The 23286-nt window shown below is 39.2% G+C and overlaps 1 protein-coding gene across 3 annotated transcripts in view; it reads right to left on the bottom strand.

Annotated features, from left to right (window-relative positions):
• Positions 1-23286, bottom strand: part of LOC124593102 (sodium-independent sulfate anion transporter-like) — a 239507-nt gene that overhangs the window by 7900 nt on the left and 208321 nt on the right. For all 3 annotated transcript variants that reach the window (XM_047131899.1, XM_047131900.1, XM_047131898.1), the window contains exons 8-9: positions 18750-18890; positions 14659-14804 (exon numbers count right to left, since the gene is read on the bottom strand). In XM_047131899.1, the coding sequence (XP_046987855.1) occupies positions 14659-14804; positions 18750-18890 (287 nt within the window). The remainder of the gene's footprint in view (positions 1-14658; positions 14805-18749; positions 18891-23286) is intronic.

Raw genomic sequence — 23286 nt, 5'->3', positions numbered from 1 at the left:
TTGTTTCATCCATCAACGTCACTTCCCGACAAGGCTGCACACCGCCTCCAGCGTTGGGCTCTTTACTTGTCTCGTTTCAATTATGAGATTCATTTCCGGCCAACGGCTCAACATGCAAATGCTGATGCTCTGTCTCACCTTCCCATGGGTCCTGATCAGGCATTCGATAGGGACGAACTTCTGTGTTTCCACCTGGATGTTGCCGAGCAGCGGGTTGTGGACGGGTTCCCCATCACTGGGGACAGGCTGGCCGCTGCTACGGGTTCTGACCCTACCCTCTCCCGGGTTTTACGCTGTATTCAGAAGGGTTGGCCAGATCGCCCGTCCACTAAGACTTCTGATCCATTGCGGAACTACTACACTTTGCGCTACCGCCTCACGGCTAGGGATGGTGTTATCCTCCTCTCCACTGACAATGCTTCGCTGTGTGTTGTGGTACCTGTGTCTTTGCGTGCTTCGGTCTTGCGCCTCCTTCACCAAGGGCACTGGGGCGTGCCGTCATGTGTACTGACCTGGCGTTGACTCTGAAATAGCACACATGGTCGCTGCCTGCGGCCCTTGTGCGTCACAGGCCGCTGCCCCGAAGTCATCTTTGTCACCGTGGCCTTCACCTGAGAAGCCCTGGGAGCGCATTCATGCTGACTTTGCGGGACCCTTTTTAGGTACTTATTGGCTCCTTGTAATTGACGCCTACTCTAACTTTCCTTTCATTGTCCGTTGCACGTCACCTACCACCGCGGCAACCACCAGTGCTCTCGCCCGCATTTTTTCTTTGGAAGACCTCCCCTCTACTCTTGTTACTGATAATGGTCCACAATTTGCCTCTTTTGAATTTGTGGATTTTTGTGCTCGTCATGGCGTTACACATGTCACGGCCCCGCCGTTCCAACCACAATCCAACGATGAGGCTGAACGACCGGTCCACACATTTAAGGCTAAGATGCGGAAACTTCTGACTTCTTCTGCTGCTGATGATGTGCTTCTCCAGTTTCTGGCGTCTTACCGTTTCACCCCCATGGGCGACCACAGCGCGGCTGAGCTCTTACATGGCCAACAGCCCCGCACGCTACTTCATCTTCTGCGGCCTTCCACCTCACGGCCGCGGGTGCCTTCACTTGGCCGGTTCACTGCCGACGACCTTGTCTGGGTATGGGGATATGGCAGGCAGCCAAAATGGAGCCCAGGCCGCATCTTAAGACACCATGGCAGATGCCTGTATGAAATCCAGACGGACACGGGTGCTGCAGTGCGTCATTCAGACCAGCTTCCGCCTCGTGTGCCAGCAACGCCTGTTCCGAATGCCACCACACCACCTTTGGCTCTACCTGACGCTCGGGATCTTGGCATCTCTCAATACTCACAACGCAGCCCTCTCACCGTCATTGCGATGCCAGCACCAGAACGGACGCCACCAGGAGACGTGCCCATGCAGGAACCGAAGGACCATCCTCTGTCAGAGCAAATCTACTCGCCTCCTCCTCCAACGGACGCCGACACATCGCCCATGTCTCCTGTCATATCAACTGGAGTTGCCACAATGGGCAGATTGGTGCATGGGGCCCCAGCAGATTCGACCCCTACGTCTCCTGTCATCTCAACCCGTTCTCATCGGGGACACTTCCGTCTGTACGGGAAGCCTCCTCCTCGAGACTTTACGGCGAGTCAAACAATGCCTATGGACGTTAGCCGTCTCCAGGACACCTCCATCAAGACCAGTGCAACAATTTCAAAGTGGGGAAAAGTGTTGTGACAAAGTGCCGCCGTGCAATTACGCGCGTCCTCTACGTGTGGCGCTGTCTGTCAGCCATGCAGCAGCTGCGCCACCTAAGCGGCCAGCCGAGCAGCGGCCGCTAGACTGAGACTCAGTGCTCATTCAAATGGTAACATGTACACATGTCTTACTTCTCAACTTACTCTGTGACTTATATGTGTTGTTGTGTCGTTCCGAAATATATGTGTTAAACTTGGAGTTCTAACACACACACACACACACACACACACACACACACACACACACACACACACACACAATTTTCTATACCCCTGTTCACTAACCAACACATCTCCTGGATGGTAGTCTGTGATCTACCATCTTATTCATTTTATACTGCATCCTGGATTTTCCATCAATGCGTATTCTGCCTAACAATTCATATGCTTAATTTAACTTCTGTTCTGTACATCTTAAGTGAATTGCTTCTGAATGTGCATAGGAAATCCAAGAATTGGAACACATTGCCATGCACAAATTGGCATTGAAATTATTTTATGCCTTGTAGTGGTAAATTGTTAATTTAGCAGCAAACTCTTCTATATTTACTGTGAAGTGTAATTGCACATTATTAAAAAACAAATATGAGCTTCATTGTATGAAAATCTATGTAAATTTAATTGTAACTGATAAATTTTTGATGCAAAATTATATCAAAATGAATGTTACAAGTAATCTTACTGTACAGAGAGAAAAAGAATCAATCCCAATCAGCAACATTAACTCGGATGCAGGAGAGCAGAGATTAGAATTTTCAAGAAGTTCTATGACATAAAACTGAAGAGCATAAGCACATGGCACCCTGCAGTTGTTTTTAATAGTGGAATTACAAGGTGTGGACAGGTCAAATATAACCTGCAGTTGATAATTTAGGATTAATGTTGTTAATTGCTGAAGAAGATTTCAGTGTGGAGCAGTCCAACAGTGAATTGCAAACAGGGCAGCACATCATGACACTATTAGAGCTGTAGAATTTGGAGCACATATAGACAGAACTATGTGTATTTTTGTTATTTGTTACAACCATCACTCTTAGCAAGATACAAATTTTACAAAATAAAAAATAATAGTTTTAATTATAGCTAAAATAGTGCTAGAAATAACTTATTTTACATCACATTTTCATACAGTCACCCACTTAAACAAAGAAACGGTTTTTAATATTTTTAGCAAATAGTTAAAAATTCATCTACCCAGCTGCATACCATAAGTAAAAGTACCATTTTCAGTTGTAGAATGCAGTCTGCCTGGACAATGTAGCTATGAACGTGGTTTTTTGTGTGTGTGTGTGTGTGTGTGTGTGTGTGTGTGTGTGTTTGTTTTCTGTACTAGCTAGCACTGAAGGAGGACATCTGAGTTTGGATTTTCAGTCTTGTTTATGCTCCTATTAATGCCCTCAAAACCTGAACTGTACAGGAAGAGTTGTTTCATTGTCGTATTTATTCTGACTGGTTGTTTTCAGATACGAAAGTGAGAAAATGGTGGTATCTTAACTGTCTGCATAAGCTAACTGTATTCATAATTTCACACACACACACACACACACACACACACACACACACACACACAGAGAGAGAGAGAGAGAGAGAGAGAGAGAGAGAGAGAGAGAGAGAGAAGACATTATGCGTGCTAAAGAGCTGATACAGAAACAAGACTCTTTGCGAAAGTTGCTGACTGCTGTAGCTAGTGCACAAGTTCACTGTTTTTCATAATACAGGCATCTTATCTCTGGCTGGATGAAACCATAATACAACAAACTAACTACCCACACAATAGCTCAGATATTGACACCATCAACATCCAGTAGCTGGAAGAGCATCCAGAAATGCCAGAAGTTATCAAATTTGTTAATGCCTTATTCCCATCTAAGGGCAACCCCAGTGAACCCCTTCACCAAACTCTCAGAGCACTATGTAATGTCCTGGCCTCCCTTTCCCCACACCCATCTCAGCTCCAAGCCATATGGGTCATATCCCAATGATAGAGCCAAGTGCAAGACCTACCTGAAACACCCACCCAGCTCATCCTACACCAATCTAGTCACAAGCTTATCCTAACCTACTAGAGGCAGGGCCTCTTCCGAAAGCAGTCATGTCATATATCAGCACTGCTAAATTTCTGCACAGCATTTTATGTGGGCATGACAACCAACCAGCTGTCCACACAAACTAATGGCCACTGCCAAACTGCAGTCAAGAGCAGAGTTGGCCACCCAGTGGCAGAACATACTGTCAAGTTTAACATGCTCAATTTTACTGGCTGCTGAGAACAACATGCTCAGTTTCAGTGGCAGTTCACAACAGATGCCATCAGGATCATCCCCCCTAAACACCAGCTTTTCTGAACTGCATTGACCTTAATGGAACAAAACCAACACAGATGCAAAGGCAATTTCAGGAATACTCCATAGGAGTGTGATAGGATGCTTACTGCTTACAAATTGTACAAATGATCTATTGGGTAATGCAGAAGCCTGTATTCAGATGCTGCAGTTGTTTGTAAGAATGTAGCAATGCCATATGACAATGACAAATTTCAGGAAGACCTGCTGAGGAATGATGATCGGTGCAGAGGATAGCAATTGACCTTGAGTGTAAATAAATGTAATGTATTGCACCTAAATAGGCAAAGAAAACCACTAGTTGATGATTTCATTATTGGTGACACAAGAGCATTACAGCATTACACAATTGTTCAACAAACTAGTGGCAAACATAACAAGAGAACCATTGTGCATCAGAGAGGTATACTATTGAAAATCTAAGAGTATGCTCCAGGAAGATTTGGCTGCTGTATTACTTCCTCCCACAAACAACTTGTGAAACGACCACAATGACAACACATGAGAAATTAGAACTAATGTGGTGGTTCACTGACAACTGTTCTTCACACATGGCATCTGTAAAACAAACAGGGAAAGGGGGGGGGGGGACAGATAGTGGCACCAGAAAACCCTCTGCCACACACCATAAGGTGGTGTACAGAGTGTAGTTATCCTTAAAACACATTATTCATTCCCACACTCTTCCTGGACTCAATCTATACTAGTCCCTCATCCTTCACCCATTTCCAACCTGCCCCAGGATCCTAACTTCACATACTCTGCACTCACATCTTCTTCCCCACAGTCTTCCATTCCACTGTTCTGTCACCCCCTCACAATCCTTTCATCCAATATCATCATCACTGGTGCCAATGCCCACATCACACTCCTGCGTCATGACCTGCTGCCTCTTGTTCCCACATTCCTATCCTGTGGACCTACTGCCTCCTTCTTCCCAAAGGCTACTCTTTACCAAGCTTCCTCCTCTGGATCCCTGGCTCCTTTCTTTCCTCTCCCACTCTGGAAGAGGATTTGTCTGAAAGTTAGCAACATTTCCAGTCTTGTTTATGTGTCTGTCAAGGACTTGGTCACCTCTATTATTCAGTGAGTTGTTACTTACTTCCTGTTATCAGGCTGTACAGCAATTACTATAGCTAGGAAATTCATGAGTTGTGGTTAATATTGAAGCTTGCTGCACACAAGAACTTTAATCATATTGGTAGATCTTTCAATGTACACAAAATAATCTTATAGGGTATCATCTATCAAGTAAATTGTTGAATGTTTTTCCTGGCCAGTCAATTCTGCTGAGACAGTTTTAAAGTCATTGAAAGTAAGTCTATGGCCAGTAGTGCATAAATATCCAGATCACGCAATACTAGTTAACTGACCAAGTATCGACTAAAGGTCTATGGACTGTTTGCAGGGGGTACAGACAGACAGTCTTACTAAGTACTTTTGATCACATTTTCTGAAAACATGTCTTGAGCAGCTAGTTCAATATCCCAGACACAATGGGAATATAGAGATGGGGGTTGGTGATCACGATGCTTTCATAGCAACTATAGTTTCTAAATAAATCAGACAAGAATGCTAGGAGAGTGTTTCTGCTAGAAAAAGCATCTGATGATCAAAGTTTAAACAGATTGTAAATCATCCACTGGAGAAGTATGTGCCCAGTAAGTTGTTTCAGGGCAGAAAAGACCCAACAGAGTTTAACAATGAAATTCAGAAAATACTGAGGAAGCAACAGCTGTTGTGCTCTTGGTTAAATAGAGAGCACACAAATGATGACAGGCGGAGATTAGTAGAGATCTATTTCTGAAGCATACAACAACTACTCTCGTCATACCTTAGCAAAAGATCTGACTGAGAATTCAAGAAAATTCTGGTCCTATGTAAAATTGCAAAGTGAGTTTAAGGCTCCCACTCAGTCATTTATTACCAGTCTCGTGTGGCAGTAGAATATAGTAAAAGGAAAGCCAAACTTTTAAATTTCACATTTAAGAAATCATTCACACAGGAGAATCACATAAAAATACTGTCGACTGACCATCATGCAAACTCCCGTATGGGCAATATAATCAGAAACATCCCTGGCACAGGAAAACAACTGAATGAGTTGAAAACAATTTAGGTGCAGGTCTGGATGAAATCCTCGTTCAGTTTTACAAAGGGTACTCAATGGCACTAGCTCCTTACTTAGTTTGCATTAATAGTGAGTCCCAAACAACTGTAAAAAGATGCATGTGACTCCTGTATGTCAGAAGAGTAAAAGAATGGACACACAAAATTACAGACCAATATCCTTAACATTGGTTTGCTGCAGAATTCTTAAACATATTCTGAGTTCGAATATAATAAATTTCCTCGAGACCAAAAACCTTCTGTCCATGAATCGGCACAATTTTAGAAAGCATTGATCATGCCAAACTCTGTTCTCACATATGGATGAAGGGCAAGAGATGGATTCCAAAATTCTGGATTCCAAAATACATTTGACATGGTCCCTCACTGCAAACTGTTAACAAAGGGTAAGAATAGGTTCCCAGAAAGATGAGTGGTTTATAGACTTCTAAAGCAATAAAATACCCAGTATGTTGTCCTCAATGGTAAGGGTATCATCAGGAGTGCTCCAGAGAAATATAATAGAAATACAATTATTTTTTGTACACATAAGTGATCTCGTATACAGGGTGGTCAGCAATCTGTGGTTGTTCGCTGATGATGCTAAGATGTACAGGAAGGTGTCATCGTTTAGTGATTCTAGGAGAATACAAGATGACTTACACAACATTACTAGTTGGTGAGATGAGTGAAAAGTACCTCTAAATGTAGAAAAATCCACGTTCATTCAGACAGTAGGAGAAACAAACGTGTAATATTAGAATACCGTATTTACTCGAATCTAAGCCGCACTTTTTTTCTGGTTTTTGTAATCCAAAAAACCGCCTGCAGCTCAGAACCGAGTGCAAAGTAAGCGGAAGTTCTGGAAAATGTTGGTAGGTGCCGCCACAACCAACTTCTGCCGTCGAATATATGTAGCACTATACAGGCTTGCTTTGCAGGCACAAAAATACTGGCGCCAAAACCTTTGCGTCAGTAAATAAATTAAAAGAAAAGATAGAAGAATGTAAACATTATGCCATGTATTCTTTCATGTTTGCTGCTATCTCATTTAAATCTTGTCTGCCTAATAAACTACGAAACTAGAGTGAGACAACAGCAAACGCTGAAGTATATACATATCATGTCATGTTTATATTGGTATTATTCTTTTGCTGAATAGCGATACAGTCAGAAATGAAGCACGTCAACTGACTGGATTTTTAAATATAAGATGACTAATTTCTGTGCAGAATGTAATGTACTAAAAGGCGTCTGCAAAGATTTTCAAACGGAGAAAAATTTTCGCTAAACTCTCGTTCAGAACACCTTCTATCATACGCAGTCTGTTATTTGGTTCTTGTTGATCATTATCAAAGAAAGCAGCAGTGTAAGTAACAACAAATAGCAGTCTCTTGCCATTGTTTAGCTTATGAGACAATTCCTCTCTTTTTTTTATTGTAAGCGGCGGTAGCGCGCACAAAAGCAAACTATGCTGCAAGCGTGGACAGTTCATAAACACTCATTATCAGAATGCGACAAACACTGCAGGATACAGTACAATAATGCATGTTCAGCTTAGAGTGACGTAAACACCTATAACAAAGAGAATGGCACTTATTAGATCAAAGCAAAATAAGCAATCAATTCAAACCAGATGAAGCACGTGAAAAAGGAAGGATACCCATATAAATACGGACAGAGAGCCTGACACTTAGCAATGGCTACTTGGTAAAGCTTAACTGTTAAGCTTACGACTCGAACCAAACTACTGTAGCTGTATCTTCATCTATTTGACCTAAGTTGTGTCTGATGTTACAATGGACCAACTTCATTTCGATTTGGAGGTGCGGTCTAAAACTTTTCGCTCCCCTTGAATTTCGAGTCTCAAATTTCAGGTGCGGTTTAGATTCGGGAACACTTTCTTTCCCTCGATTTCGAGTCTCATTTTTCAGGTGCGGCTTAGATTCGAGTGCGGCTTAGATTCGAGTAAATATGGTATAGCATTAGTTATGTCCTGTTTCATGCAATCATTTTATTAAAAGTCTGAGCATAACATTGCAGATCAAATGGAATGAATGTGTGAGGATTGTGATATGGAAGACAAGTGGTTAACTTTTTTGGTTTATTGGGATAATTTTGGGAAATTGTGTAAAGGAGACTGCATAAGGGACACTGGTGCGACCTCTTCTTGAGTACTACTCAAATGTTTGGGATCTGCACCATGTCATGTTAAAGCAAGACACTGAAGCAATTCTGAGGCAGGCTGCTTGATTTGTTACCAGTAGTTTCAAACAACACTCAGCTATTACAGAGATACTTCAGGAACTCAGGTTTACCTGGAGGGAAGGCAATGATTTTTTTCAGGAACACTATTGAGAAAATTTAGAGAACCATCACTTGAATCTGACTGCAGAACAGTTCTACTACTACCAACATACATTTCATGAAGAGGCAAAGTTAGTTCTCTTTGCTGATGATACAAGTATAGTAATCACACCTGACAAACAAGAATTAACTGATGAAATTGTCAATACTGTCTTTCAGAAAATTACTAAGTGGTTCCTTGTAAACGGACTCTCACTGAATTTTGATAAGACACAGTACATACAGTTCCGTACAGGGAATGGTATGACGCCATTAATAAATATAGACCTTAATCAGAAGCATATAGCTAAGGTAGAATATTCCAAATTTTTAGGTGTGTCCATTGATGAGAGATTAAATTGGAAGAAACACATTGATGATCTGCTGAAACGTTTGAGTTCAGCTACTTATGCAATAAGGGTCATTGCAAATTTTGGTGATAAACATCTTAGTAAATTAGCTTACTACGCCTATTTTCACTCATTGCTTTCATATGGCATCATATTTTGGGGGAATTCATCACTGAGGAATAAAGCATTTATTGCACAAAAGTGTGTAATCAGAATAATAGCTGGAGTCCACCCAAGATCATCCTGCAGACATTTATTTAAGGATCTAGGAATATTCACAGTAGCTTCTCAGTATATATACTCTCTTATGAAATTTGTTATTAACGACCAAACCCAATTCAAAAGTAATAGCAGTGTGCATAACTACAATACTAGGAGAAAGGATGATCTTCACTATTCAAGATTAAATCTAACTTTGGCACAGAAAGGGGTGAATTATACTGGCACTGAAGTCTTTGGTCACTTACCAAATAGTATCAAAAGTCTGACAGATAACCAACAAGTATTTAAGAAGAAATTAAAAGAATTTCTGAGTGACAACTCCTCCTACTCCATAGAGGAATTTTTAGATATAAATTAAGAAAAAAAAAATTTAAAAAATAAAAATAAAAAATAAAGAAAAACAAAAAACACAAAAAATAAAGTTGTTATATTAATTTAAGTATGTTGTTAAATTAACCTAATTATGTCATGTATTGGAAAATTTGACTCGTTCCACATCATTACGAAATATCGTATTCATGATCCATGGAACTAGTATTAATCTAATCTAATCTAATCTAATCATGATGATACAAGGTACATATTAGGGCTCATATGGAGACTTAGAGACAGTCATTTTTCCCTCCCTATATTTGTGAATGGAACACAAAAGAAAATGACTGGTAATAGTACAGTGTACACTCCACCACAAGTAATGGTGGCTTTGAGTATACATGTAGATGCAAATATAGATGTAGATGTAGATAGTATTACATATCTTACTACATATTATCTTATCACAATGTCATTTTAGGTTAGAGGGGACTGCCACTAGACTTTAATTTCCAAGCAATGAAATTTGTCAGTCAACAGGTCACAGTAGTTCTGCTGCATTTCTTGTTAATAAACTGTGAGCCATACTTCTACATACTGACAGTTGTGGCCACTTGCATGGGATTGCCCTATGACAAACTACCTATCAACCATCTACAGGAATGCTTCCTCGCTATTCTGAATCCCAAACCCTTCCCTGGTTCAGATTCATTGACATCATATTTATGATCTAAAACAAGGATGAGGACACCCTATCCATATTCCTCCAGAATTTCAACAGTTCTACCCCATTCACTTCACCTGGTTCCTCTCACCCCAACAAGTCACATTCCTCAATAATGACCACCCATATCAATCCTATCAACCACGAATAGTATCTTTATTTCAATAGCTGCCACCCATTCCCCACCAAGAAGTCCCTTCCATGCAGCCTAGCCACTTGTGACCATGATAACTGCATTGACAAGCAGTCCCTCACCATAACTAAATTGTTTATTTCATAAACCACGTAAGTGACACTTTAAAAAAAAAAAAAAAAAAAAAAAAATGGAGATTTTGATGGGATGTTACTATTTGGAGATAAATACATCATTTATTGCATAAATAGCCTATGTTCCATATTAGGATTGCAATTAGGCAGCTGTGTAAATAATGTGTTTATTTTGGAAAGAACCCAAGCACCATCACTTAGGTTCTTTCTGTGGTAAATTCATTCCTCCATTCACGATGGTTGGTGGCCCTGTTAGGATTACATGTTTTGTGACTCTTCTTTTGATTTTACTGAGTCTGTTGTTGTTATGGTAATAAACATGGAGTGTGTGTTTGCAGTGAAAATATAGGTGTATTTAATGATTATTAAGCAGTGTGCAGATCTTAAACCATGTCTGACAGTGCAGACAATGAACCTAATCTTAAGTGTAAATATGGAGTGTGACATGAAGAAAAATACAAGCAGAACATTGTCCAGGAAGCTAGAGGGCAAGGACTGAGTTATGTGTCCCACAAAGGAAAAAAGGTCACCCAGAAAGCCCCACTGAACATTGTAAACTGTAAGTGTAGCTATAAATGTCATTCAAAACTTACTGAAGAATCTATGCAGGCACTCTGGAATAACATTTATTCTTTGGAGAGTAAAAACACACGAGACAACTGCTTGCAAACATTGGTTGAGGTTATGCCAGTAAAATTTAAGTGTAAAAACCCTAATGTACAGGAACAAGATGAGATTCAAGAAAATGCTGACACGTCTATTGATAAATTATGTAACAACAAAAAATCACACTCTTATAAACACAATTTCAAACTGGATGGTTTTCTAACTCAAGTATGTAGAAATGTTTTCTTGCAAGTTTTTGTCATTTCAGACACCAGAATTAAAAGAATCAATAAATGTTCTGTCCTTAATAAAAGCCCAATGGACAGGAGAGGAAAGTCAAGAAGTGGGAACTGTGATCCAGGTGAACTTTGTGTACACATTCATAAACAAATTGAGAAGTTTGATGTGAAAGTAACCCATTATGGAGGCAAACCCAAAAAATACCTTGATGCACGACTTGATGTTGTAAAAATATACAATATGTTCATTTTAGATAACCCTGATCTACAAGACAGAGTCGAGTATAGTTTGTACTAGAAATACTTCAAAGAGAACTTTTCATATTCATTTGGTCGGCCACATGTTGACGTTTGCTCAATGCGTGAAAGATTATCTGTGAAACTGAAAGACAAAGCTCTGAGTGAAAATGTTAAGCAGAATGTAGCAACTGAAATGGTTTTGCATAACAGAAAATCCAAAAAATATTATTCAGCTATGAAAGAAGCGTCTCAGAACAAAGACGATGACACTGCGGCATTGGCATTTGATTTCATGCAAAACCTGCCTTTGCCTCATATACCTGTACAGGAGGTATTTTATATGAGACAGCTCTAGTTAAATGTACTTTCAGTACATGACTTAAAAACTAATCATTTGAAACTGTATGTATACCATGAGGGAGAAGTGCACAAAGGTCCTGATGAAGTCTGTTCTATGCTGCTACATTACTTTGACAGTGAAATTCCATGTAATGTCAAGCACCTCATGTTGTTTTGTGATGGGCCAACAGGCCAAAATAAGAGTCACACAGTTGTGCGATTCTTATTGAATCTCTGTAACAGAGGCCAGTTTGAGATGATTACGCTCAACTTTCCAGTCTGTGGACACACTTTTTCAATGTGTGACAGGATTTTGGAGGTATTAAACGGCTCTTGAGGAAGGTGGATAGAATTTATACTCCACATCAATATTCTGATCGTGTTTAAGGCAAGTGCATTGAGACATTTTTCCGTTTATCATCTTACCTTGGACGTTTTAAGTTTTAAATGTTGTGGCCTATGTCACACAAGAAAACTACAAACTCTGATGAAACATCAGTTAGGGATGTACCAAGAGAACTTAAAGAGTCATTCAAGGTATCTAGTTACAAACAGTTCCTGTACTCTAAAAATACTCAAGGAGAAGTTGTGGCAAAGGCATTTATTGGAGGATTTTCACCTACTTCCACTCTATTGAAAACTGACAGCCCACCTGAACTACCTTCTTAGGAGGATTATCCTTTTGGAAAAGGTATGTTGATTTCAGTAATGTTATTAGTCAGATGTCAAATTAGAGCAAGTAAAAACAATATTTTGTAGCATTACAAACACTTAATGGGTTTTGCCCAATGTAATTTTTGGTTTTGGGTTCCAATGAACAAAAAGAAACTTGATGACCTGGTAAAATTGGTGGACTAAACTGTTGGTTATGAAGAATTTTATGACAGCATCATTTAATGGCCAACAACCGAGAAAGAAACTGCCGGGAACATGCCAGAGGCTGAATGAAGCCAGAAAGGCATTTACTGTACAAATTTGTATTTTGTGGTTCACTAATGTATGCCTGTTACATTTTTATAAATAGAACAGTGTTATTCACTTAATCTTTCATCTTAAAACTTGCAAAGATTAATCAATTTATCTGTCTGTTTCTATATTATTGCTACAGAAATTAAAAGGAAAAGTGGTTTATTTCAGAAGTAACTTAAGTGCAACATTTTAAAAAATTGTTTATAGCACAGTAAATTTCTTAAAAATTATTTTGCGTTTTGTACACATTTCTAGCACCTTAAAGTTCCATTCAAAAATATTAGGAGGAGATCAGACTTCAACTTACAATGCTACACAGTTTTTTTTATTTCCCAACATCCTGGAAAAGCGTACTTATGTGGTTTGTGAAATAAGTGATTCAACTAAGGGCCTTGTTGAGCCATTCACACACCAAAATTACCCTCCACACCTTGTCCATAAACAGCTCTCCCATGCCTTGTCACCCAGTCATATACCATCCCCCATATACTCACTGACACTTAGGCACACCTGCACACCACAAGAGCAGGCACCCCTTGCCGTCCCCTCCCCCCCTCCCCCCCCCCCCCCCCCCACACACACACACGTACACAAACATGTACAGTTGCACTGTGCTCACTGGATACATACACAGAGGACTGCAATTCTGCAGATTGACTGGGACAACAAACACATTCTTTGACATGGTTTCAACTACCTCTCATCATGCCCAAAATGAGAAGTATCCTGCCCACTATCCTCTCCACCCTCTAACCTCCCCCACCTCCAGGTGGCATTCTCCTACACACCCAACATATGCAATATCCTAGGCTGTCCCTGTCCTTCTCTTTCCAACCCCTTGCGCCATGGCTGACATTCCTGTAAAAGACCTAGATGCAAAATCTGTCCCACTATCACCTACTCTAGTCCTGTCACAGGAGCTTCCTTTCCCATCAAAGACAGGACCACACAAGAGAGCAGCCATGTAGTCTTTCAAGGCAACTGCAGCTATCATGTGCCAGTCTACTTAGGATCACCACTAACAAGCTGTCTGTCCAGACAAAAGGCCATTCCCAATCTGTGACCAAGAGACTGCTGGACCACCTGTTGCCAGACATGCCATGCAAACACAGTGTGCTTGACTTCAGTCGCTGCTTCATATCCCACACCACGTGGATCTTTCCCACCAACACAAGTTTTTCTCAATTGCCCAGGTGGGAACTCTCTCTACAACATATCATTTGTTCTCACAAACCATCTTACCACAACCTTCATTAGTCACCATCCCCCATCCTGCTCCCACTGCAACCTTGTACCTGCCTTCTACCCCCATTGTTCACCTACCTACTAATCACCTACACAGTACACTCTCTCTCTCTCTCTCTCTCTCTCTCTCTCTGCTCCTCCCCCCTCATCCCCTGAACCAGTACAGCTCTACCAATGCTGGACCTAGAAGCCCACCATCCTGTCTCCCCCAAACCCCAACATGCTCCCAAAGGTAGCGCTGCAGTGCCTTTCCCCACCTCTACTGTGCTACCCTCCCCTTCCCCACACCACACCTCTTCTGTAGTCCCACCGCCCACCTCTGCTGCGATTGGTACTCATCCCAGTGCAGCCACAGGCCTGGAGACAACAATGGGCATGCATGTATGAGTGGTGCACATAAGAATATGTTTGTTTTTGTTTCTCGGCCTGTTGAACTCCATCTGATAGCTCAAAAATCTAACAGTCTACTTTTAAATGTGCCTTTCTGGTATTCAATGCCTCCTCTGTGTGAAGAGTAGCAATATATTTTAATTTCAGCTGTACTACTTCTTACTTATTAGATTCTTAACAATACTTACATTTATTTCATCTACTAATAACCGGGGCCGAGCTGAATCATACAACAGGAACAGTAAGTTAACTCCAACTCCAATTCCAATTCCCATTTCCAGACCAAGGAATATGCAGCAAAAAAATGTGACAATGTAGGGTATAAGATCCAGCTCTGCAAACAAACACACAAATAACAAAACATAAGTGACATGCTGAACAATGACTACAGTGTATCACTTATAATGTTTTAATATAGGAAGAAAATATACTTATCATGCAGCAGCAAAGAAGGAACATACAAAAATTATGAAAAGTGGAAGTTTTCAGAGGCAGTGGTTTCTTATTCTGGTAGAAGAGTTGAAGGGGAAGGAAGAGGATGATGGAAAGGACTGATGAGGTTTACAATATAGGGAGAGTTAGGAAAAAATCATCCTGAACCCCACATAAGAGTAGCTTACCAGATGGAACAGAAGACTGATCATTGAGGATTTTGTTGTCTGGAATGATGAGTAGTTTGAAAACATTGAACACAAGGCATGTTCCCAAATTTATAACTTTGGATGTGAACAAACAATAGCCTACCATGTATCTGTTATCTTTTCCTGTTCTAGTTTGTGAAATTAAAATACATTTTTTTTTCTTTGTAGATATCAGTAGTATATACTGAAACTATGTAAGGAAGAAAGTACAAGGATTTACGAAGAAAGTACAAGGATTTGCTAGTAGTTTCAACATACAAAATACGGATGTTAGAGAGTTGGACGTTTTCCATTTTACTTCTAGTCTTTGAAGAAGTTATCTGTTTCTCTGCAGTACCGCACTTAATTTGACAATAGAAAGTCTTGGGTGGGATACAAATAATTCAAGAAGTGAATGTAGCCTCCTACTATGTAGCTGATGCATTTAGTGGTTGACAGTGTCCTCTTGTCTCTCTCTCTCTCTCTCTCTCTCTCTCTCTCTCTCTCTCTCTCTCTCTCTCTCTCACACACACACACACAGTGTAGTTTATGGTCTGTAAATATTCTCTCTGCACTACAGCCTGACTGGGGTGATGGCTTTTGTTGGGTAGAGTGCAGTGAGAGAATAAAAGAGCAAGGAGGTGGCTTCAGTGATGGAGGAAAGAGTGGCTGATGGCTGGGAAGAAGAGACTGCAAGGGAACAAGACAGAAATGTGGCACCAATGAGCTTGGGCTCATACAGGCAGGGAAAGCTGCATGTGACATGAAGAAGAGGAGGATTGAGTTTAGAAGCAAGGGGTTGGGAGACAAGGACTGCTAACTATATGCCACAAGATTTCCATTTCTTGGGTGACTAAGAGGAGCTTTTTCAGATTCATATGCACATCTGCATCATGGGCACACCTAAGCACAGTTGTCAAGCAGCTTAGATGCTCTTCAAGTGTCTTCTGGAAAATAACAGTGTGGTCCAGGTAGCAAAGACACATCATTTATTTACGATCTCGCAGCAGGTCACCCATCATGTGGTCAAGAGTGGCTGCAGTGCTGCTAGGGCTTAACTGCCTAACTTTGAACTCACAGATACCATCAATTGTAATGAATGCAGACTTTTCCCTGTCACCTTCACAACTTTCTGCCAGAAGTTAGAATGTACATACAGGCTGGAGACATACTTTCCTCCCTTCAATCAATCCAAGGTTTCATCAGTGTGTGGCAATGAGTATACATCCTGTTTTGGAATTGTGTTCAGCAACCAGTAACTGGCACAGAAATGCCATGTATCCTCTATCATGTTACATCTATTTACTTCATCAGGACCACAGGGGAGGCCCAGAGACTTTCTGGTGGCTGAATGATGTCATCTCACAGCATACTCTCAACTGCCTTCTGACTTATCCACCACTCAGCTATACCCAACATCAGTATAGACTGATGGGAAATGATCCCTAATGTTGATATGCAGTTTCACACTAGATCTTCTGGTCTGCTACGTCTCTGCTCCTGACTTGAACATGTCCAAAAATTGCAACAGAATTGCCAGTGCTCCCGAATGTTATTCGTAAACCAAGGTGAGGGCCTATTGACAAATAGGTAGCCGATTCCATCAACTCACTGAGTTGACCTTCCTGGATTGATTTGCTACCCCTATGCACATACTCTCAGGGATGAGTTGCAGTTGCTCGTAGCAATTGGTGACTCCTCGTTCACTTGTGATGGATATTATCATTGTTGACACAGAGATTTCTTCTAAGTGGGTGAGTACTTCTTTGCATTTGACCAGAGGCTCACAGTTTAACAGTGAGTCTAGATGACTGACTATGACTTGTCTAATTGATGATGGTCAGAAAAGTGCATATTCAATGTTAGATGCCCATCCAGAGCAATCACTGTTGTGTGATTTTGTTGGAGGAGTTTCATCAATACGGCGCGTCAATGTTCCACAGTCCATAAATGCTTGCAATGCCTGTAAAAAGTCCCACTTAAGGACAGTATTATGGATTTTGTTTTATAAAACGACAAATTCAAAGGCCTGTATTCTGTCACTTACACCTTTTATCACAACACGGGTTCCTGTTGCCTGGGTGTATATTCCATTTTCAACCTTCAGAACAATGGCCTTTGAACTTTAGAACATCATTTTCTTCAATTGTGATGATAAACATCCAACAAGACAGAAAATGCTGCCTCATGTTGACTAGTACTTGGACAGGTGGGTGATGATGACATCAATGCCGTCTTTCTGGCATCATCAATTGTAACTCAAGGAGAAGTTTGATCTCTATTACCTCACCTCCGTAGATGGTCATTTCATTTAGTTTTTCTAATTTTGTTGGCTCAGTGAATGGTAGGAACTTCTGTATAGCAATAGAGAACAATTGTCACACTGAATAGTGACCTCAACCAGCATAAGTGATTGACTTTGCCCTGCAGGTCTTACAGCCATTTGAATTTGGACATCTTTTTATTGTGAATCCAGATGGCTGTTAATAGCAGCACTGATGTCAAACCCACACAGGAGGCATCACCAGTTCAAGAAGAACACTAGAACATCTTCCTGCATTCTCTTTTCTGGTGCATTGCTTTGATGTGTTGCCATCACCAAATGAAGTCCTCTTTTGTGGTGGCTGCAAATGAACCACTTGATAGATGCCCTCTTCCCTGCCACAGCCTTCATTAGGTGTGGAACTTCAATAGTTTCTATCATACTTGTGTTTGCTGTACAACACACCACCAGAATACACTGTATATATAATGGTAACAGCTCCCCATGTCATTGGGTTCCACTTTTTAGTTGATCATTGACCTCACAGACCTGCTCCTGATTGTTGCTAAATATCTTCTTAATTTATGGCTGACATTTGTCCCAAATGTTGAGCTTTTTCTAGTTGATTTTGACCTATTGTTGGGCTCCACCATACAGATCATGTCATTCCACTTGTTGCATTTAATGACATGGCAGTGTCAAATCCCTTTAGACATTTAGTCAGCTCCTGGCCCACACCTCCTGAAAACACTGCTGGATACCTGATGTGCATATGACTCACTGATTCCTTTGTATCCACTTGTACTTCAACTATGTAGACTGCCCTCTGTCTGTCTGTATCTGGGTTCCCGTCCATGAAAATGGAAATGAAAGTTTTGGTGTAGTTTTATCAGAGATGTAGCAATGTCAGTTGGTAAAATATCAGGATCTTGTCCAAACTATGTCACATAGAATCCAGGATCACATATCAGTTAGTTGTGCACATGAACTAACACTTCACACTTAAAGTACTTTGTTGAATGTTGCATCAAGTACACATGATGATGAACTGCCTACCTCAGTAGTGTGTCCTTCCATTTATACATAAACAGAATGTAGTAGCAAATTACAATATTTCAAAAATAAGTATGTGGCAGATTCTACCAAAAATCAGAAACGTCACATCATAAATAATAGCAGAAGGGAAGAACCACAGTGATGGTCAGCACATTGGCAGCCAGTAACAAAACCATGGTGGACAAGACACAGCATGCATCAGTGTTACAAATAATACAAGGTGGATCATTTAAATGCTCAGTGATGGAAAGTGTCTTATGTAATAATGTCCTCAATAGACCAATTTTCCCAATTCTTAACTTTTCTGTAATATTGTACAATATATTATGGACTAACTTACTCTTTGTTTTCCATAACAAGCTTAATATTGCAACATCTATCATGAAATACATTGCTGTGATGATGATTCCAGCTAATGTTGCTTTAGGTATGAAGTAGAATGTAGATGTCAGGAAGCTCAGTGCCAAGAGAATCAAAATTCCTGAAAGAAACACAAAAATCAAATAATTTGAAAGAACTACATAAAATACAGAACTCTTATTACGAAAATATTCTTAAATTAATTATAAAATGGAGATGGTTTGTAGACTTAATTTCAGTATTTGCCCACACCGAAGTTAACACTTGGTCACTGTGGACTGACTGTTCGTTATCTGGTTATTGTCACACTGAGTTTTCTAGACCAGCTTTAATTTCCTTGTGGAGGAAAAAGAAAATATTTTCAAGTATCTAAGTGGTGAAAGTGCCTAAGGCAAGGATGAATTCATGAAAGACCCGTCAGTAAATGTATGTTTGTGGATGGGTAAACCTAAATATAACAATCATTGTAATACTTAAGTCTTAATTAAATTACTTTTTTGTGAAAATTTGATGTACATACTTGTTTCTGTTTGTTTGAGCCAGCTTATTTCAAAACCAGTTATGTCCAAAAGATTGAAACTGAGATTAGTGCAATTCAGTTCAATTCAATTCAATTTATTAGTGTCCTTGTGGTACATCATCAAAATGACATAGGACTTCTCAATAAACATTACAATTTAAAATACATGTACATGAAAATTTAGAATTGAATTTACTTGTCACTTAGACATTACAATTTTAATAGAACTATAAGAACATTAACATAAAAAAAAGCTCATGATTCTCACAACAAAGATTATTTCCATTCTTGCATTAACACTGTTTCACACTTTCATAGAAACAGTATTTAAATGTGAGCAATTACAAATATTTATTATGTCAGGAAATATTAACTGCACTTTTATTGTTAATGATTCATAAACTCTTCAGTACTGTAAAAACTATTGCTCAATAACATGTTTTTTAATTCTCTTTTAAATATGTGCAGTTTTGGTATTATTTTTAGTTCTTTGGGGAGAGCACTGTAGAGGATTTTGGGTTGGTATAGTACACTTTTGTGATAACATAGCTGTTTTATGAATTTCTCTGTGGAAATCATTCCTATTCCTTGTTTCGTAGTTGTGAAATTCTCTGTTTAATGTAGAAAATTCCTCGTGTTCTTTTAAGAAACATATGCTTTCATATATGTATAAGGATGGTAGTGTCATGATTTTTAATTCTTTGAAAGCATGCCTACAAGAGTCTCTATATCCTATACCTTTTATTATTCTGACTGCCTTCTTTTGTAGTCTAAATGAATGTTTTGTTAGACTGTTGTTCCCCCAAAACTGTACACCGTATCTTAATAAACTGTGCATGAATGAGAAATAAACACATAACACTGTTTTAATATTACATGAGCTTTTAAGCATTCTAAGTATATAACATGTTTGACTTAATTTTTTGTTCAATGATATTACATGCTTTTCCCATTTTAAGTGTTCATCAAACCATACTCCCAAGAATTTAGTGTATGATGCTTGTTCAATCTTACACTTACCCAGTTCTACTGTAAGGTTAGTTTTTATTTTATTTGTAATATGTCTGAAGTTAATCCACATTGTTATTTTGGCATTCACAATGAGTCTGTTTTCATTAAACCATCTGTCTGCTTCGTCTGTTGCTAATGTGACTTTTTCCTGTAAGTCAGCTTCACTATTTGCTTTAACAAACAAACTTGTATCATCAGCAAACAGTACTGCCTCTGCTTCAGATAGTTGACTTGGTAGGTCATTGATAAATATTAAAAACAGTAATGGCCCTAATACAGATCCCTGGGGTACTCTGTACAAAACACTCTCGAATCTTGATGAATATGTCCTATCTGCATGGCTTATCTCCACCTTCTGATACCTGTCCGACAAATATGATTCAAACCATTTGTGGGCAACTCCACGTATCCCACAGGCATATAACTTCCTAAGCAGTAACTTATGGTCGATGACATCAAAGGCCTTTGATAAGTCTAAAAACAATCCACAATTTAATTCTTTTCTATTTATGGAATTTAGAACAAGTTGCAAAAAATTGAAGATAGCTGTTTCAGTTGATTTATTTTTACGGAAACCATTTTGCGCATTAACCAATATTCTATTCTTCATAATAAATTTGTATAGTCTATGATACATTATCCTTTCTATTATTTTTGAGAAACCTGACAACACTGATAAAGGCCTGAAGTTACTAACATCATATTTATCACTGTTCTTGTAAAGTGGCTTTATAGTTGACATTTTAAGTTTTGATGGAAACACCCCTGTCTTAAAAGATTCATTTATAATTTCAGTGAGATGTGAGGCTATGTTTCTTGCACTTTGCTTAATGACTTTGTCAGGAATCCCATCACACCCACATGACATTTTATTTTTTAACTTATTCATAGCATTTAGTAACTCTGATTCAGTTACTGGATAAAGGAACATTGTCATGTCATTCATGGGGATTTTTACCTTGCTATTGGAACTGCATCATTCCATATAGCTACAACAGCTGTTTACATCTCTAATAGGTCTGGAAAACTTAACAGGACATGCCGAAACTGCATACTACATGTGTTTTTCATGTTATAACTAGATATGTCATCCATGAGTAGACCAATAAGCCACTATTAATAAAAAAACAAATATGTTAACAAATAATGATGATGTGAAAAATTTCAGTGACACTTTTTGTTTGGTATCTTGTGTTACATCTCAACATGATACTATGTTTGGTAAATATCACTGACATTCTACACTTACATGATGAAAAATTTGACTGACAAGCGAAAAGAGATTAACAAGAGGAATTGTGATCTACCCTGTTAAGTTTGCAGTAAACTAGAATGTGACACGAAGTTGTTAACAAACCTAGAGCTTACTAAAATGCAAAATTTTTGAGATGCTTAATCAGTTAGAAATCTATATCTGTATTTCAGATGTCAGCTGCAATGGAACATACTTTGTGTACCATTGTCATTCCTTCTCTTTACTGTTTCATTTTCAGTTAGATTTATCAGTACTAACTTCAACTGGTTTTAGCGTCATGTCCATATTACAAAAATATTTGGCTGAAACAATATATCACCCAAGTCTTCTTGAAGGGCATGCTCTTGATCATATTAAAAGCAGACTTTTCCACGGCACAAAAGCCCTCCCTTGCAGAGACCAATTGAGTTGCTAAATAAACCCATGGAAAAAAAAATGCTAGCTTCTTTGGAGATCTATCTACTTTTATCAATTCTTGCTGATAATGATCCCAGACTGATGACTGATGTACAGTACAAGGATCTCTAAAATGAGTGTTTTGTAAGCTCCCTCTGTTGGTGAATTACATTTCCTTAGGATTCTTCAAGTGAAACATTTTTTTATGAACTAGTTTTATGTGGTAGTTCAAATTGAAGTTGCTCTGGATGCATCACTATGTTAACATTTGCTACTGTCTCTAGGAACTGATCACTAACCGGTGATCAATTGCTTCTTTCCACACATTTGTGCAAAAATACATTGAATTTGTTTATCTTGAGAGTCATCGACCAATCCTCACACCAGGCATAAATCCTCTGCAGGTCTTTCTGAATTCATAATAATTTTCTGACACTGCAATTTCTCCATATGCAACAGCAAAAGTCATGATTAGTGTCATGAAATTTTTGACAGTACCTATTCAGTCAGTACCTGGGATTAACAACAGTGAGTCTTGTAACATTTCTAATGGGTACACATAGAGTGTCTCAATTATTTTGACTATTACGAATAACTTTTAGTCCAGAAGCAAAATAAAGAAATGTATGCAGTAAATGTTGCTTAGTTACCAGGGGGATACTGATCAGCATACTGCCCTTCTTGTGACTTCATTCATTATGATGATACAAACAGTAACAGCATCCTATAATTTTTTTATTCAATGATACATTTCCTCTCCTTAAGACTTGTTCAGAAACATACCGCAGCATAGCATCCACGTAAACACATTTTTATTATAGTTGGAGCACAAAATTGATTATGACAGTCCTGTTCTAGCACACAGTGCAGGTATTTGGGGTAATTTAATTCTTCCACTTGCTGTAGTTCACAGTAAACAAATGGAAAAACAAAAGAAAATCCACATCAATAACATAGATTTTGTGTGCTCACATGTACATTCATTGCAACAGAAGCGATAACAACTTCAGCAGCTTCATCTATGCAAGTTTTACCATGACCATGATTAGTGGGCTTTAAGCTCCCCATTTCCTGAAGAGTCACAAAACAAGAAAATATCTGTTGGGAATATGAGTCCTATTCAGGATATCACTCTCTGCAGAGAACCTCTGCCTTAGTAGTATTACACCTATCTTCAATCACAATAATGTAAAAGTAATGGTGGAGCAGTTTTTAATCATAGACTGCCTTCATACTAAACAAAATATTGTTTAAAATTACTAGTGTGCTGTACTGCATGTACCCTTGTTGTAAATAAAGAAATGTTATTGGAATTACTTTTCTGCTAACTTACAT

Source organism: Schistocerca americana, chromosome 2 (assembly GCF_021461395.2).
Source record: "Schistocerca americana isolate TAMUIC-IGC-003095 chromosome 2, iqSchAmer2.1, whole genome shotgun sequence".
Lineage (NCBI taxonomy): Eukaryota > Metazoa > Arthropoda > Insecta > Orthoptera > Acrididae > Schistocerca > Schistocerca americana.
This window is presented reverse-complemented; position numbering and strand designations above follow the sequence as displayed.